Consider the following 19,927-nt stretch of genomic DNA (forward strand, 5'->3'; position numbering starts at 1 on the left):
AATAAATTTCCCACCAAAATTTCCTGTTATACGGAAGCAAAAATTGATTTGAAAACTGTCCAAATTGCTTATTTGAGGGTAAGAATGAAAAAGCCTCAAAAAAAAGAACATTTTTAACTTGAAAATTGCCAAAATATATGGGCAGTTGGGTGGTTAAAACACACGCGTGATGCATGTATTAAAATCGCGAACATAAACAGGAACATGACTAACTGTCTGAGAAAAGACAAACCAAAACGTTATTGCCTGATCTCGTATCATCCGTGACATGCAGACAGACATTTTGAAAGAAGCGTCGTTAGCTTCCTTAGGAATTTGAAGTGACGCAATTTCAGTGTTCCATTTCGCGCTAACAAACAGTAGCAGTTTGGACAGATCAGGAATGCTGATCAGACCCGCGTATACTTCAACATGCTAAGCAATACCACAGTTCACAAAACAGGAGAAAAACAGAATGAGTAATAATCACGACAGGAAATAAGAAGCAGCAAGTAACTGTAATGCTCTGTGCAAACTGCTTCCATACAGGTATATCGTTTTCTTATATGTGTAATTGAGGTTGTGTTTCTGTAAATGCATCTTTATTTGATGTTTTATTGTTTCCTCAAATTGAGGTTGGGAAATTTGGACTGCATCAAATTCGAATGTGTCTTAAATTTGAAGGAATACTGTCTGTCTTTTTTTCCTCTCAATTAATGGTATAAATTGGACATGCCATGGCGTGACTGAAAATACTGTTTTTGTGACAGTCTAATGGCTTACACGTAAAACAAATCCAATATTTTCTGCTGAGCCATGGCATATTCCCTATACACACATCCCATATATTTATTTTAAAACCTGACAACTATAAAAGGTCATTCCACATCAAATTAACCAATGATCCCCACCTTTTGATATCTAGGCTTTACATAGGCTTATATATATAGGCTTTTTTTGTCTGTTTGATAACCAAATCATACACTTACTACATATAATCATCAACACAGGCCTTTTATTTTAATTGCTGAATAATGCAGATTTTTATTGTTTTTTTATCAGAGAATTTCTGATTTTTTGTTGCTGAAAACTAGAGCCCCTAGTTATGAGCCCCCAAAGTAAATGCCATGCAAAAAATGGCATCCCTTCAGCTCCCCAGAACTCAAAAGCGATAGCAGATACACACCTGTGCTTTTATATGTCATAAAGCTAGGTTTTACGTCTGGAAAAAAAACAGAATTGTGAAATGTATTTAATCGCTGTGGAATGACCCATAAGAATAATTGAAATCTACTATGTCTTGCTTTACCTCATTCTTGCTTATGGAGTTGGAAGTGTGCAGTTCCAGGCTTGCACCAGAAGAGAAGGAGTCTTGTGATGCACGCCGACCGGTGCTTTCTGAGTAATCTGTCAAAGAAGGGAATTAAATGCATTATTTTATTAAAGTTCAAAATATACAGTTTAGTCTGTACTGATTAAAACATATACACTTGTGTAAGAGTTATCAAAATATCATCAAGTTGTCATGATTAAATACATGTGTGGTCCTTATGCTTATGTACACAAAACAGAACAAAACAAAATAAAAAAACACACATGCACTAAAACCCCACATATCCAAATCATACGTAACTCATTTGATATCAGTCAAAAGTGCCTGCCATCCTACCATAATGAAAATCAATCATTGGCCTTTCAATAATATCACATGGAGTTGACATTTAATCACTAGTGAGAGTGCTATAGTAGGAAATGTGGCTTTATATTCCATTGCCAGGTCACTATGCCTCATAGCTTAACTGTTCACCATGTTACCTTTACTAAGTAATCAACTGTAAAATTCAAAGTCCATTTATATTTATGCTTACAATTACCAGCGACAAATCCATTCTCTCTCTTCTTGGTTCCCTTCCCAAAGCTCTTGTTTCGAGTCCATGAGAAAAAGGTTCCTTTCTTTTTGTTATCAGCAGGATCTTCTCCATTGTCTTCATTTAATGACCTCCCAGACTTTGACTTTGTACTTGACTGCAACAAAAAAAAAAACTATTATAATATGAATGAATGAATTCACTTGTAATATCATAACTAAATAAAGAAAGAAAAGTGATGAAACTCTTGAGATTTGTATTTATGTAGGTATTTATTTATTTATTTATTACATATTTTATTAGGCACACTTGAATTATGTTATCTCTCTAGATACAATCCAGTGATTTTGGAACTGATTTCACAACGTGTTTAAATAGGGGAGTGAAAGCACAGCACATGGAAATCCAAATCTCTTGCACACGTTATTTTTAAACTAGTACACTATCACAGTGTCTGACAGCATCTCTTTACATCACCACTTGCAAATACTTTACATTCTGTAACGTTGAAACACCCTGTGGTTCTTATACAAGTGTTGAGTGCTCCGGCTGACCTGCAGCACACTAAAGCCGATGTCGAATTAACATTACAATTTTAACAGTAATGCTTGTACTGCACGTTCATGGTTTTAAAATGATAGCTCTTGTCACTAGTAGGATACAATAACAGCCACCCACCTTTTTAGGCGTGGAGAGATTGGATCGGTCAGAGCCCATACTGTGCTTAGAAGCAGGGCTGCTGGGAGCCAGGTAGGGGACAGGCAAAGGTCGACCTTCCACTTCAGCCAGCATACATTCCTGGTAGAATGGAGACTTGAGAAATCGGGTATAGCTGTCAAACTTCATCAGATTGAAGATCTGAAGGGGGGACGGCATAACATTTAAATGTAACATTTTATATACCGGTTCTATACTGACTGAATTATCATTAAACACCCAAGGCAATGGCAGGGAAAAATGAATAAATAACCCATATAGCTTTTCATATGATACTATTTACACATAACCCATTCATGTTCAGGGTCTGTTTCAAACATTCAGAGCATGTGAAAAAAACAGTATGACAAAGATTAAACATCTTACATCCACGGTTTTAGAATCCCTGGATTCAACTGGGTTATATTACCTCAGGTATACCCAAACCTTGCATCATATGCTCATCAGATACAGATAATTCATTCTTACATCTGGAGGCTGTAATACATTTATGCTTGCGTCAAATCTAATCTAATGCATCTTGTGACTTTTAATATAAGTTATTATATGCAGTTGTGCCTCATGCCAAATTCATCTGTAGCAGGAGTTTCACTGAAAATAAAAAACATACACTCCTCTGGTTTTCCCTGACCGGATAAACAATTGCACACTGCTTCACAGAGAGATTTGTTTTTTTATTTCCAAAGCAAATGTAAAGGCCTGTAAGAAGAATGCATTTTCAGATTTTTGGAGGGTACTCACCTGAAGTTGCTGCACTTTGAACATATCTGGGCGTGGTGCATTGAGAATATCATCAGCAAGTTGGGCCTGACTGTCAATGTTAACCGGGGTGGTTGCCTTGCTGGACAAAAAGCTATTGTAGATCTCTCTGGCTCGCTGTGAAAGCTGCAAATAACAACATGTAATGAATAGTAGTACTGTAAACCAAAATAAGTAGGTTTGTAATTTTGGTTTATTGAAAAAGTACTGCAAGTCTGTTAAAATGACTGTAGTAGAACTGATTTTTCCTGTTAATATAACTTTGTGTTGCCTTTACCTGTTTCTTGTCCTTTTCAGGAACATGGCTGAAGATTTCACAGGCCTGCCAGAATAAGATGTTTTCTTCACTGAACTCCTTCTTAAGAAACTCCTACAAAAACAATACCAGTCTATTAAACAAATGTTTGCCACTTAATAATTAGTAACTGGCTACTGAGTGTAATATTGTATAGATTTTGTTCTCTCAACTCATGATAGACTGTACCCCTAAATTCCAGAGACCCCTGGCCTGGTTCCAGTTTGAGCAAAATAATTCTTATTTACAAGCAGTCAGAAGGGAGCAGAACACAATATTCCACTTCAATGTCAAACCTTACCGAGAAGTATCTAACGCCAACAGGGTCTTGCAGTAGTCGTTCGAAGGACACAGCCCAGCTTGCCACCCGCCGCTCGGTGTGTCTTCGACAGCTCTGTACACTTGGAAGACTGGCATTACTGTTCAGGCTGTTCTTACTGCCACAGCCCTTCAGCTCTACGCTGTTTAACTCTGAAAGACAAAGACCAACTAGTTAAAAATCTAAATTAAACTTATATTAAGAAGGCAGTCATTTTACTCAAATATAAACTAACAAATACAACCTTGTCTAAGAGGGTAGAAGAGCTCTTACTGGCTGCTGAAATAATCGTATATGTTTTGTACTAAAATTGACAGACGGCCTTATAGATTCACTTGTTTGTACAGTATTATCAAATAAAGCTAATGTTTATTATATATTTGAGGCAGATTATTATTCTGTGAACTCAGATTAGAGTTAGTTCCTGTAGTATACAGAAGCTCATTTACAAATGCCAATAACAAATCAAATTACTTTAAATAATAATTTAAAATGGCATTCCCCAAGTATCTTATAAGAGAGTGCTTGGCAATTTGTATGAACTTTCATCTCCACGCTCTCTCATTTTAATTACTCATCAACAAATTAAACAAACTAATGCTTTGAGTGCATACCAAACAATGTGGAGAACAAGACAGACAGCTATAAATGAAGTCTGCATTTTGAAGTTAAACACAGCAGCTAACTTCTCATAAATAAAAGGGGCCCTTTTCTTTATACAAGTTCTTCATTACAGACATATTAAATAGAGCCACCATGGCAATAGATCTGTATACATCCAGCCATTTTGCAATTCTAAGGAAAAAGATAACAAAACAAGAAAACAATCTAATTAAGATATTTGTAAGACCAAAACAGATGCTATGTGCAATGTATGTAATCAGAGATCCAGTACATTCCAGGTCTACCAGTCTACTTGTCAAAAAGAACGCAATACAGTTGTGTTTTCTGTTTACTTGTTTTTTCAAACTAGTTTTACTACTTTTTCAAAGTCCACATTAAACACAATCACAACATAAAATGAAGAGATCAGAAATGAATGCTCTAAATCCTTGAAAGAAATCCCCACTGTTGTAAGCCTCTTAAGTTAGCTACCTGGGTAAAGCTGGTAGGACCCAGTGTGGTGCCACCTCACCAAATACCTCAAGCCATTCACTGGAAACCATGACCCTGAATCCATACCAAACTCATCTGAAATCCCCCAAAACAAAGAGGGAAAAGCTTCCCTCCAGGCTGGCTGACATTATCTTCTTTTCTCCTTGCTCCAAAGTCACGGCAGGCTAGCACATTCTTTTAGTTGAGCGCCGGGAGTCACGCAGCTTAAACACATTGATTCTCAACCCTGCAGCCAACAGCAGAGGAAACAGATAGGGTGACCAGGACAAAGCTCTTAAGAGGGCAAGATAAATTATTTAGGAAGAGGAGGTGGGACCTACAGATTGCTGTTGCCACAGTAACATGTATTATTAATGCCCTGGTGGAAAAAAAAAACCTCATTCAGCCACTCAGAGGAAAAAAATAAGCATTCCTGTTTAGGAATTTAATAAAACAAACAAACAGTGTGCAGACATTTTGATGTGGCATTCTTCTCCAAGACACAGTAAAATATTATCTTAATGATTTTGATATATTTCATTCAGATGTAAAACTTGATTATTTTACTTACATTAGCAAGTGATTTGCAGTTTTGTTTTTCAACTTCAGAATTCAGCACTATATGGCAATGCCTTGAAGTTGCAATAATGGCAGGATGCACCATTTCTCCACTGGATTTTACCATGGTAATGGACTTAATTATTATGGTATCAAAATGGGTAGTGGGAGGAGAGCTATTGGCTTCTGGAATGCTACCACCAATTTGAGCATACATGGATGACATGACAACCATGACTACAATAGTAGCCTGTACTAATCGGTCATTGGGCAAATAAACCAAGAACATCAAATGGGCACGAATCCAATTCAAGCCCACTAAATCAAGAAGCATCTCCATAATTAAAGTTAAAGTAGTAGATAAAAGGTGCTACATTAATGGTGAGGCAATACTAACAGTGTACGAGAAGCCAGTGAAAAGTCTTGGGAGATGGTACGACGGGGATCTAAAGGACACAGTTTGTGTGGGAGAAGTTAAACAACAAGCAGTGGAAGGGTTGAAGAGCATAGACAGCAACGCTTAACCGGGCAAACTGAAACTCTGGTGCTTTCAGTTTGGTCTTCTGGAAGCTGCTAGAGACTGGAAAATGCTAGCAGGTGTTGGTCAACGGCTTATTTTTCCACCTGAGATTGCCACCATTAACCTTCAACCAGATATTGTCTTGTGGTTTGGATCAGCACGTCTTATTCACCTGGTATAGTTAACAGTGCCATGAGGGGATGCCGTGGATGAGGCATATGAGAGGAAGAAACTTTGGCATGCTCAACTAGCTGCTGAAGCGGAAGAGCAAGGATGGAGAGTCCGGGTTTACCCAGTGGAGGTGAGCTGTCAAGGATTTGTGGCAGACTCTACAACCCGGTTTCTCAGAGACGTCGTTTTCAGTGGCCAAGAGTTGCGTCGCACAGTGAAGAACTTATCTGAAGCAGCAGAGGAGCAGCAACTGGCTGTGGTCGAAACGGAAAGACTCTGGCTGGGGATCTCAAGCACAATAGAAAGAAAGCAATGGAGGGGAGTGATGCTGGGACGCCAGAATCACTGTCGAGCCCTCTTGAGGTGTTGTGGGCTAGTCGGCAAAACACAGAGGACCGAAGGTGTCCATGTGAAGACTCCAGAGATGTATCCTACTTGGATCAATCCAGATGGTTGTCCCTTGGAGTCCATTATAAGTGGAGTGCACCTGTACAATACTTTGTACTGTTCCACATTGTCGCACCTTAATAAACACAACAATGAGCATAACAATATAGTATAGTTACTGAGATTAAAGCTTGAAATGGATTATCCCATACAAAGGGGGTTACATTATAAAGTGTATATATATATATATATATGCACAATGAGATTTAGTTCACTCTTTGCACTGACTGACTGACAATGTTCTTTTTGTTCAGACTATTTGCATGCAGCATCATAGAACTGATGTACCTTGTTGTTTCGAACAAAAGTACAATATAAAAAAAACTTCTCACTGTATTAAATTTATTTTGAAAATAATATTTCCGTTTCAACATTACATCAACATTTGGTGCTTATTCTTGACTCCCTGGACATAGCACCATCTCAGATTTTGTTATAGTTACTCCAGTAAACAGCAGCATTGTTGTAGCAATTTGAATGGCAGTGGGTCCGGTCTACAACTATAACAATAAAAATCTCACCAGAATACATTTTTGTGTTGAAATGAATTAGGTGTCATGATTTGTCAGGGAATTAACTGCCCAGTTAAATAAAGAATCTGAATAATCATGGATGGAAATAAAGCTTCCTGCTGCATACAGTAACTGTCTGAGACTTTGCGAGTCCCACTTTAGCTTAATTAAACAAAATTAAGAGGAGATGAATCCAATCCCACCTTACTTATATCTAGTCTAATGGGGAAAAGTATGAAAGTACTCAGAATCTACTAGGAACAAGCTCAGACAGGGGAAACTAGTTTTCTCAGAATTTAAAAAACATGTTTGAACAAGAAAACCTGATTCTGTTTTAACACTAGAAGCCCCATGGCGGACATTTTGGCGGTTTTTGGTTTTAAAATCTAAGTTTTTTCAGTTGTGTAACACATCCTGGGCTGTGTGTTCATGTACCTTTCTGTCCATGTGTATCAAATGTTCTCACAAAGCATGAAACGTGGGAGTGCAGAAATAAAGGAGATTTATTACATTATACCTAAAAGCTCTGGGAGCAGGCACAACAGTATTGTGAGTATACAGAACGGCATTCTACTTTATTATTTTTATTTACCAGTCCACAGTGTGTTTAGCTGTAATCAGATTAGTCTCTACACTCTGCCTGAGTGAATGGCAGTCTATTGTTTTCAATGAATTGAAAGGCTGGCCCGTGCTTGCCAGCTGCCCTGTTTTGGTCAGTTGATTAGCATCGGGACTAGTGAAAATAGATACCAGAGACCGTGGAGTTTTACTACGCTTATCTACGTTGAGATTTTGGATCAGATGGCACAGAAGTATTCTGTGAAAGCTGGCTCCCGATGGTGGCCTGTTCAGGTGTTTTACAATATATTGGACCTAGCAGCCATCAACTCCTGGGTACTTTACAAAGAGTGCACAGAGAAGAATTTACCAGGGAGAGAATATATTTTACAGTTAGCACAGGAACTTCACAAGAAGCATTTGGAGACGCCAGTGCCAGGTTGGCAAGTGCAATAAAAACAAAAAACCTGTAAAGTGCAGGTAGTTTTGTGATGGATAGGTGTCTACTTTGAAAAGTATCACAAACTGGATACTTACAGATATATCTGTGATTAGTATGCACATAGTTGTATTTGTTCTACAAATTTTGTTGGTTCAAATTTGTGCACTTTCTTTTGTATTTTGCAGTTCTCAAATAAATATTTATAAAATACATCAAAAAATGTTTTTTTGGTTATTTTTTTCACATGTTAGGGGTGTCTTTTTTTTTTTTTTTGCAATGTTCGCTTCATATAAATAGCACCAAAAAAGAATAAGGACATGTTTTTGGTTGAAAAAATTGGTATAATTTTCTTTCCTCAGAGTATCACTTTGATATTGATTTGAAACATGTTTTATGTGAATAAAGTCACTTTAATTCAATTTGAGTAACACATGATCTAAAGTGTTACTTTGTTCCACAAAATGAAATAAGAACTGACCTGGTCTGCAAAGGATTAAGGCTCAATTTTAAAGCAAATGCAAAGTTTGCACACATTTTCTTAAAATAAAAACACCTCAGTACTATAAAACTAGCAGCAGAACAATGTAACAGGACGACAAATAATTCAATAATCTTGTAAGGTCTTGTTAAATTAAAAAAAAAAAAAAAAAAAAAAAAACATATTAAGAATAATATTTTCATAGGAACACACTACTTCTTATGTTAATTCTGTTTGGTGCTGTACAGTACCTCAGTTGATCCAAGCGGTTTAAAAATCAACATTTGTTGATTTGACAATTAATGGGCACCAAGAAGGGCTTTCTAAAGGTGTGAACCACTATTTACAGTTACTCAGTTCCCTGGGAATGATTACAAAAGGCCACTTGAGTGTTTACTAATGTTTTGAATAAAAGGTTTATGGGGCTGCTGTGACAAAGAACAGCAATGTGTCATCCCCCCGCCCCCCCTTTTTAAAAATAACTTTACCTTCAGTGATTCAGTGCTGTTGGAAGAACTTGCTTCCTTCAGTTTACATTCCCAACACTACTTTGAGTACCTTATGCAATAAACAGTGTCTTTCTTGTTTGTTTTTTGGGTCTCAAACCAAGCAAGGCAAATTTACTTGTTTGACCTCTGTCATAAAACAGCAAAAGCGTTTTTAGAAATAATGCAAATATATATTGTTTTACATAAATAGGGTATGTCAATGTGACAGATTTGTCCAGATTTTTAAAGTCCATTTAAAGAATCATGTAATTGCCCCAAGTTTTAAGAGATCTACGTCAGATGGCAATATCAGAAACTTGTGGATACTGATGTAAGAAGAAAAAAATATGATTGTTGCAGAGCTACAAGGGCCTATAATAACTGTCTGACTTAAGAAATCCCCCCAAAAATATTATTTTCAAACATGACACACTTTAGTTAATTTGTACATACAAACATAAAAGGAGTAAACCAAAATTGTTATATTTGGTTTTATCCAGTTTGTTGAATATTTTTTGCAAAGTAACCTCTGTCTTCTATTACAGACAGTAAAAAGAGACACACCCATCACAATCCTTTCTGCAGTTGTTTTCTATGGCAGCCAAATGTCATAACAGCTGGCAGATGTTAAACACTGTCAATGCATCTCTTAACAGAGCCTGACAACTCTTCCATGAGCAAAATATAGATGACACATCTTTAAGCTTTTCAAATTAAGTCATGATCAATCTGTTTATTAAGCAAATCTAACCAAAAGTTTTCAAATAACAAAGTAAAAATTGTTACTTACCACCATCAGAGACAGCAGCAGACTGTAAAAGAACACAAAGAGACATGAGTTAGCAGCACCCTTCATGACAACACACAGAAAGATAAAGACCCTTTGACCAAACACTCCCTTAAGACATATCCAGGGACACTGGTTGCAGGAGCTTCAATCATTTGTCAACGATGCAATAGGATGGCCAGGCCAAGATAATGTGATTCTAGGAACCAAGGCACATTTTTTCACACAGCTGTTATCACCTCCATACAAAACTCCTCCCAACACAATGCCCTGGGGCCTGAAAAAACGGGTCAAATAAACAATCATAATGGAAATACTGCAGAGCCATCAATGACAAGAGACACATTTTGTTTCAGGCTTCAATTGTTTTCCAAATATTGTCTGAACACAATTATTATCAAACAATATGTCAAACAGTTTACCTAAATCATATGGTTTTCAAATTTATAAGATTACTGTATGCATCTTTGTTAAAAAGGTTTTGTCAAGATCCTCTTTTCATCAGACCCTTTCTTTGCTAATTCTGAATTTTAGATGATTTGCATTATACTACATGTCCAGAACACTGTTTACTTAAAACTCAAAATGACAGATGGTCATCTATAATGTTTAACGGATGCTGTTTCAGACATTATTGTACACTATACACATTATTTAATTAGGCTACAACAAACAAATGGATGCCCTTTACTCACAGCTCTAAAGTTGTATTTGAGAGAAAACACGCCAAAGATAAACCATCTTGCTGTCACCCTTCATATGACAAATCTGTTTGCATGTTTTAATATGTAATTTAAAACCTGGGAGTTCTGTCAATTTGTTCACAGTGCTTTGCACTCATCAGAGGCAAAACTATGAAAGACAGTAAGCTCCATTTTAAAATCTAGAATCCATCTACTCCAGATAAAAACTCCTGCATGTGTCTCAATATTTTAAAAACAGGCAGAGCACTTGACACAATGTAATCCAATGCAAGAGGCAGGTATGACCTTGTGCTTCAACAAGCATTTAGCTGTGGCTGTAGGAAGGAAAAACAATCCAGAGGATTGCAAATGACACATTCCATCTGGATCCACTATTGTTTGTTACATCTGCATAAAAACAAAACAATGACAAAGATAGTACTGCTTCTAGGTCAACAAACACCCGCGGCGAAATCAGTATTCCCATCTACCTGCTGGTACCAGATTGCTTAACTGAATTTTTATTGGGTCAATGGGTATTTAAATAAATTGTCAAGTTATTTTAAAAAATTGAAAATAAACCAGAAGTTTAGTCACCATGGTGGGTCTAAAGCAAATGGCCAACACCATCACACCTGGTAGACTGCAATGTAAAATCTTCACAACTTAGGACAATAAATGATCATCACCTTTTGCTCCAGTTCATATAACATATTTCCTTGGGTTAAATTTCATAAATCAAAATAATGGTTCTAATTAAGGACAGGATACTATCAAAAATATTTATTTGCCAAAGGTTAAGGATAACCACAATAGCCTGATTGAATGAGAAACAATTGTACCGAAATAATTGTCCATGAAATTTTTAAACTTTGCCTTAAAACTTGCCACTAAGGAAATTACAAGGAAATTAAATTTTTATCATGAAGTGTTTCTGTGTGATACTGTCCACAAGCACCAAGCTTTACTTCAGTAGGCTACAGAACCTACTGGAGTGGGTTGTAATTAAATTATAACTAATTAATTATTTGTTACTACCTGTGAATAAGTGGCCTAATAAGTGGAAAATATATAGCCCTATACTTCACTAACAGGCCAGAACTGAATAAACCAGAGATTTTATGTATACTGTACAGCTGATTAAATAATAAGACTATTTAATTTACTGTACCTGCAACAATGCAAAATTATATCTGGAGTTTTAAATCCGTCATGGACATGGGGCGTTGATTACTTTAGTACAGTAGTCTCCGTGTATAGGAACACATTCTAAGAGAACACTTTGCCTAAGGGAACACCCTTGTCGTGAAAGTGATTTTTCCCATTGGAAACGCTCTGGCTAAAGGTACAGGAACTTCGTTTAAAAGCTCTGATAGTGATTAAAATGGTTTATTCAGTCTTTTCAAAAGTGACTTGCATCGCAAGAGTGTTTTGAGGCACACTGATTGGTTTATTCAAGCTTTCAAGAACCAGCATCATACCATTGACTCGTTTTTAATCTGATTTCCATGAGTGCACCTCATCGCTACAAAATGGCACATGTTGACGCACAGGCATTAAGAAAAGTAATATAAAGTAATATATATTAATTTATTGATTCATATTGTGTCTGTTGCTTGGGGTGTTCTCTTAGCCGGAGGCAACTGTAGATTGAAATGAATTAGCAATTAACTACACATATGATCAAATGGAAATGCCAAAAAAAGGTGTGAAAGTGTGGCTTTGAGTAAAAATTAAACAAAACTGCCTGGACAAGAAAGCCAGATTTGACAGTAGTAATTATTTTAAATTGGCTGGTGGCTTTCAATATTTTTTTTATATTTTTATATTTTTTTAGACCCCAGATTGTGAATGGCTGCTCTTCACCTTAATGCCGATGAGATGAAGGTAGAGTAGCGCTGACTTGTTTCATGGTAAGCGAAATTAACAAGTTTAATTACTAAAATATTTTGACCTAACACTATTCTTTTACCCCGTTTAAACTAGCCACTTTTAACCTTGTTGTTTTGTAGTGTAACACAGTGGTCCCTATGACGGCTAAGAAGTTTGCCACATAAATTCGTGGGCAATGACCCCATTGTCAGTGTCCAACTGAACAGACAACAGCAACAGGAAGTTGGGATTGTTACTCGGACACCAACCAAAAAATATCTTTGCCAGAACACAGAGACACAAGGCAGACGTTTGCAAAATACAAACTTTTTACACTTATACACTATACACTTTTAAACTGGTGCTATAATGCAAAAACACATTGAATTAATGTGGGATAAATGTGAAATAAGACAAGTTGACACAAAACTTTATTGTCAGAATAAACCTCTGTACCAGTTTTTCACTCTGGAAATCTGGTAACCCTAGATGAGAATATATGTATAAGCACTAGCTTCAGGTCCAAAAGCACTTACGTATAAACAGAGGACTGAATTCACCCCTTACAAGAACATCTTTTGACTTATGAAAGGCTTTATTTTTTAAACTGTAGCATCGATAATACCGTGATGTGTTGCTAGTATACAGTAAATAAACTTGAATTCTGGGGGGAGAATGTACACAATAGAAAATGTCGCAGATATTTCTTTTTAGTTATTAAACTAATGAGTTTCGCTTTTATTGAATAGCAAAAATAAGTATTTTTCATGGGTAAGAAAACAAACAGGAGTTATTACTTACATTTACATATACAAAGAGTTGTCAGACTTGTGTTCAAATGTATACAACAATACATCTTTCTTTGAATGTTCGATATGCAAGTTTAACACTTTGCTCCATTGCTGATGGCAAAAAAAACCTTAATTAGCACGGAACACCCACCTTGAAGTAGTAACACACAAATGACAAACACTTCTGCCTCTGCGTTTTAGGGAGGGGAAATGTTATCTCGCAAGGTGTGGTCGATACAACGTCATCCGGCATGCACTATAGTTCAGGGGTTATGCGCGCTATTTGAAGCCCAGTCCCACAGATACCTATGGCATATATTTCAGAGAAAATCCATCACTTCTCTACAAAAGTTATAAACTGAAGTAAAGTAAAACTTGGCCTATTGAAGGTTGACCTTCAAGAGGCTCTGCTTTTGCATTATAAGATTGTTAGCTTACACATAATCAAATCATATAAGATTAACGTCAAAAATGGATTACCAAATTCTAAGTGACTTTTTTTGTTTAGAAACAAACATGCACTAAATATTAACCTTCCATCGTTGTCAGCAGTTGATTTCCCTGTCCTCCGATAAACCTCTCACAAGGTATTAAAATCTGTTTCTGAAGAGCACACTTTTTAAAAACTGAATGGGAGGACCGCACCCATGTTTTTATAACATGTAGGTGTTTACCTGAGATTATTTTGTTAGGGTGTGGAATATTGTATTTTGCACTTTTAAGTCCACAATGGAAGACCGAACAAGAAAAAAGTACATTTGGCAGATGATGTAACTTCAAAACGTATTTTTGACAAACACTTCTGCAAGACTTCACTGACAAGTATTGTGAATGTTTAAAAACAAACTAAATACCAGTGTTTAATTAGCCTTACTCCAGTTAGCTGAAATAAGGTAAAGTTACTTACACTAGATTAAAGTACAGGTGATCAAATATGGTGCATTGGTATTTATTACTGTACTGATAATACAATCTCATAAAGGTGCCAATTTAATAGGGACATTTTGTTTTGATGATTTCCATCAAATTTGAATATTTGTCTCTCCTTAGAAACCAATGACTGCTTTTCAAATTACCTGCATGTTTACAGTTGCACTAGATTACATTCCTTCAGAAATATCTGCAAGAAGCTATCAATACAATTCCCTCAACAGCTTTTACACAGGAAAATTAGGAGTAAAAATGTCAAGACTGCAAAGTAAAGGAAGAGTACAAACAGACTTTTCTGTGAACAGTGAAACTGGCCCATGGAGGCTCATCCTTTGTAAGCCTTAGGGCAGCATATTTCTGTGTCTGAAATACTAGAACAAAAAGGTTTTGTGCTAAAGTCTACTAAACAGCCTTTCAGATCACTAACTAGAAACTCAGATCCTAACTAAAAAGAATATGGTGTCTTGGGTTAAAAAAGCTATTCTAAACCGCAAAATGTTTTCTTACTCCTGTCAGTTTACCTTGTATAGTTTACTTCCTATGTGCAAAAGGACCAGGTCCAGCTGTTGTTCAAATTGAGGTTTAGCAAGCGAACCAGACTCTGTGAATTTCTCAAACGGACCAAGACCACCTTTTCAGGTGGACTCGGTACGGTTCGTTTCCCAAGCAGACTTTGTTGTTTATACTTTGCACCAAACGTAACGAACCGTACCAAGTGAGGCTCAAACCCTCTAAACCTGTGGTGGCCAACACACCAAGTATTGATGTGTTGGCTCTGCAATCCACCAGCAATAAAGTGAACAAGAGTACAGTAAAGTAAAACTCTTTTCATTCAATTGGGATTATCTGGCTTTAAGGCATTGATGACTAATACGTTAAGGTATGGTGGAAAAAAGAAACAACAACAAAAAAAAAAAAAAATTTCAACTTTATGAACAGATTAAAAATACTTGAGTTTTTATCATCCCAGGAAAAGAAAGTTCTGAAAGCTTTTGTTCAATAAAAATCACCCCATAAATGAACAATTAACATTTGAAAGTATTAAAATTAAAGAAAAATCCTATTCAAGTAGACAAATGTCTCCCGTTTTTGTTTTCTGCAAAAAACGAAACACAGTGGCATGAAAAAGCACACTTGGCTAAACTTTAGTGTGAACTTTCATTCCTAAAAAAAAAAAAACATTTTGTTTTACTCTTTAAAAAAAAAAAAAAAGGCATGCTTAAGTAATTCAGATATAGAAACAACTGATTTATTGCAGATCTGCTTACAGAGTCCAATTTAAAAACATAACAAAATGCAAATATAACATAACAAAAATAGACCAGAAGTTTTTGACAACCATGCACTGAAAAAAAAAAAAAGGTTTACTTCAGCTGAAAATTCTAGTTAAGGAATTTGTTCCAACATGACCGAAGGAAAAAAGTCAACTTCAAGGAATGCCAATGGAGCAGAGATCCCTTTGTAATAAATAAACAAGTCTGCATGAAAATAACGTTGCTTTAAATATTTATCACACATTTCTTTACAGTAAAATTTCTCCCTGTTTTCACACAACCCTTACAGAAAGAAAAGCTGAATGTGTGTTCAGTGTTTTGGATATATATACATTCCTCACACAAATAATATCCATTAAAAAGAGAAGTGAAACACTGTACAGTAACATACTTATATGAATTATAAGACCAACATACAATTAGTTAGTCTTAAGTACAATTAAATATGTAAAACAAATTGTTTAACAATATCACAAAACAGTTTATAGTTGCATTTCACTTTATAATCAGGTTTTATAGTTTAACACACTGTAGGTCACTATCAGTGAACAGAAAATTAAAACAAAAGTACTGCTAGCCAACTAATTCAAAAGAAATGACATTGCCTACCGTGTTATGGTACCATGTAGCTGTTTTCTTAAATGAAAGTCTCTTTTTGAGGCTCATGTTTCCTCACTCAGAACCACAGATTTACATCTGGATTCATACATGAGAATCCCATATCTTATACTGGCTTGTAATTTTAGGTGTGAGCCATGCCTGTACAAGTCAGCACCAAACTTGACTAGGAAGTTCCATTCTGCTCTCCTGCAGTTTCTATAGCAACAAGCCCCTACAGGAAACTGTTGTCTTGAAATGGCTTTACTGTAGATGAAGTAAAAATTACAGTACCTACTGCAATATCAATGACGATATTTGTTTGTTTAAATACAGAGTGCATTTCTAAACAAACATATTCAGATACCTCCTAGATTACAATAACACTGAATTTACATTAGGCATGTATCACCACTGGCAATAGAAACCTTACAGCATGGTTAGACAGAGCTCATACTACACTGTACTGCACCAACATGTTAAGGCATTTCCATTATGTATTTATTGTCACTATGTGATCTACCTGTTTCCTCATGTACTCAAGTATTAACACAGTAAACAATATTAGTTATGTAATGTAATTGTACACTACAGAGCCATGAAAAGAATGCTACCAAAAAAATAAAATAAAACAATGGTAATAAATCTTTTCAGAATCTACTCTGATTCATTTTTATGTTGCAGTATGCTCTATTAAAATTGACACATACACTTACCACAAACATAATTATAGGAATTTAAAACAAGTTAACTTCAAATAAATTGTACATACAGCACTAACCTGGGTAGGGCATTTCACAGAAAGAAATCGGTTATAAACCAGTCAAAAGTTCTATTGTTCCTTACTGCAATTTCCTGCCTTAGAGCATGTCATTTTCCCCAAAACATTTAGCACCTCATTCTGTTTCAGCCTCCTTGTTACTATTTTTGGCAACAGCTGCTGCAGGGCTGCTTTAAACTTTATAACATGTTTTTATACTCAGTTCATATCTGGGTGGTCCTGGAATTCAAAAAAGACCAACTGCTTTCTGAACAAAATGTTCAGGTTCTAGATACCAGTGTTCTGTTTTCAACTGCTGCTGCCACTTCATTGCCATGAGTGTGCTTGCCCTGTCGCATTAACATCCTCACTGTCTTACACTTTCACCTTAATCTACTTGTTTAAGAAGCACTGTCTGTGTAAATAGCAGGCTGTACTGTACTATCAAAGCAAATGCATTAGCCGCACCTACACAACTTGCATGCTTTAAAAATGATGTTTCACATTCCTAGCTGATCAAACTCCAAAGGTGCTATGTCCACAATTGATTAATTAATATTCATTTGCAAACACAAACTATTAGAAGGTGAAGGTGTGGAGACACAGCGAGAGATTTCATTAAAGCTGCATTGTACAGTATGCAGATCCTCCTTAGTCTATAGCTTTTCCAATAATAGTTTGAAGTAACTTTTTTTTTCTAATGTCTTTCTATTGATGTCAAGATTATTAATCACTTAGATATTTTGCATTCTCTACATGTGCCTGGTTTATCTAAAGCTAGGACTTGCTCTTGGGTTTGTTTTCATCAATATGTTTTAACCCCTGTGTAATGGTTTGCAACAACTTTTTATTAAAGTGACCATACAGTCATTACATGGAATAAAACTGTTAAATGGTATTCCAGTCTTTGATCCTAGGTGGTAGTCCACATTCTAAACAGTACAACACACTGCTTCTTAAAAACGTAATCCAAATGTATTACTGAGAGATCATTTCTTGAAATTGCGATAGACAAACTAGTCACAAGCTGACGATTACCATGCCTCTTTGCGGTGAAGAAACTGACAACTTGTGAGAGAAAAATGGGAGCACTGAGATGCATGACAGAATAAAATAACGCTCATTATATTTCATTAAACTATTAGTTTGCATGTGGACTTGAATTTGTAGAACTTAAAAGCAGCAGGCTAGTTGTTTTGGTTACTGAAGAATGTTCATCCCAAAAGGTTTGACAGACTCTGCAAGATGTCTGAAGATCTGAAGACAGACTGAGATCAAGGGTTCAAGGTGGCTCGGCAATAATTGCATTACAGCCTGTCACACTTTGACTGCCTTTTCTCACTTTCATTGATGGTTTAAGTTAAATAAATACAAATAAAAAACTTTTCCAAAATCATAATCTGAAGAAATTGTTTATATATTCTCAATTTCATACAATAAGTGCATAAAAGGCAGTTACAACTCTAGTTTGTATTTGATCAAATTGAACAGGTTTAAACAAATCCATTACTAGAATACTTGAACTGAAGTGCTACATTATTTTTTTTTTATAAGTGTCCCTAAAAAGTTTTTTTTTTTTTTTTTTTTTACACACAAATCATTTAGCCATATGCCCCCAGACAATGCACTGCAAATCCCCAGAGCTACTAAACACACATGTGGTAATACTTTAGTGGAAACACAGTTTAAAGGTGTAGCAGGGTTCGTTTGTGTTTCAGATCCTTTTTTTTTCAAAAAGAATGCACACTACTAGTACACAGTGTTATTAAATGTAAAGTAGATTTTCTTTTTTAATTACAATCAACATTTTACTTTGACCTTTTCCTCTGTCTGACAGAAAAACAACACATATAGTACAGTATAATATATACTATGTTTAAACATTTGGTTAAGCAAACAAAAATGTAAACTGTTACTGTATCATATCACTGAATGTACTTCAGGTGAATTCAGTTTTATATTTGACTGATGTTTTCACTTTGGGCTCTAATGTGATAGTAAGAGAGCCCACAGGTTACATTTGCTACAGTTCGTATTTAAACCAGAAGGTAACTGGGAAGCAAGTTTACTAATCCTGTGATACTCTACGGCAGTGTCTTCCCAGTGAGAAAATAAGGGTATTGCTAAATCCGGCATGGAAGTCGTTCTTTAAAAAGAAATTGGAGTTACCCAAAGCTGTCACATAATTCTGAAAACTTACTGAAATTTATTTAAAGTGAAAGAGGAAGACAGAAAAACAACAGCAATGTCTAATAAATCCCCTTTGTTATAACCTATATAAATGTGATACTGGTTCTTAAACATTTCAAAATGTGAACCATTGTGTATCTGTCAGCCATACTAAACAAAGTCAGCATGATAACTTTGAATTTTCACAGATCTTTCACATTAGACTTTTTCCATTTCTAGTAGTAAGATTATGAGAACCTTCCGTATGAACTGTGTGTGCACTAAATTTGTTCGGATGTAAGTATAATTTTAGTTCTATATCTAGCCAACGATAATTCCTTTTTTGGCACCCCATTGACTTCTGTAAATCTTATTTCAATTTGAGCAAGCTGGTTATGAGTCTTGATGGTTAGACATAGCAAACAAAGTGCATACCAGACAGAGACATTTTTTTTCCCTTGACATTCACAATTTTTTGGAGAGGCCCTTTTAAGACAACAATCCTCAGTGTTATTTAATGCTGATTTCCTAGTTCAACAAATCCCTTGATGCCCAACGAAAAAGGTGAAGTAGGTTAGATAAGGGCAATCGAGAGTGCACACCATGTGATGTTTTAGTATTAAAAGATTACTAGTAGTTCTCTTTTTTTATACAGCAGTGTTTTCACTGGGGTTTGCTTAATTCTCTGGATAACATTTATGTCTCGTGAAGTATGCCTTCGTTATTTTTTTTTAAATAAGAGATAGCGATGTTACGTCTTGTAATACTTACCAAATATCAGGTGCCAATGGCTGGGAACAGTAGCTGGCCAGTTAGGGCTGACCAGATACTGATTGTTTAGAACAAAGGGCAGTGGGA

The 19,927-nt window shown here is 35.9% G+C and overlaps 1 protein-coding gene across 4 annotated transcripts in view; it reads right to left on the bottom strand.

The window, feature by feature from the left end:
- LOC121330415 (regulator of G-protein signaling 12-like) overlaps nt 1-19,927 on the bottom strand; it is a 76,448-nt gene that overhangs the window by 18,811 nt on the left and 37,710 nt on the right. For 2 of the 4 annotated variants that reach the window (XM_041276941.1, XM_041276954.1), the window contains exons 4-10: nt 9,997-10,018; nt 3,920-4,089; nt 3,601-3,693; nt 3,306-3,449; nt 2,526-2,705; nt 1,854-2,004; nt 1,289-1,386 (exon numbers count right to left, since the gene is read on the bottom strand). In XM_041276941.1, coding sequence (XP_041132875.1) covers nt 1,289-1,386; nt 1,854-2,004; nt 2,526-2,705; nt 3,306-3,449; nt 3,601-3,693; nt 3,920-4,089; nt 9,997-10,018 — 858 coding nt within the window. Of the gene's footprint in view, nt 1-1,288; nt 1,387-1,847; nt 2,005-2,525; nt 2,706-3,305; nt 3,450-3,600; nt 3,694-3,919; nt 4,090-9,996; nt 10,019-19,927 lie in introns of all 4 variants that reach the window. The other 2 variants (XM_041276931.1, XM_041276949.1) reach the window with 1 other exon arrangement.

This window comes from Polyodon spathula, chromosome 2, assembly GCF_017654505.1.
Source record: "Polyodon spathula isolate WHYD16114869_AA chromosome 2, ASM1765450v1, whole genome shotgun sequence".
Lineage (NCBI taxonomy): Eukaryota > Metazoa > Chordata > Actinopteri > Acipenseriformes > Polyodontidae > Polyodon > Polyodon spathula.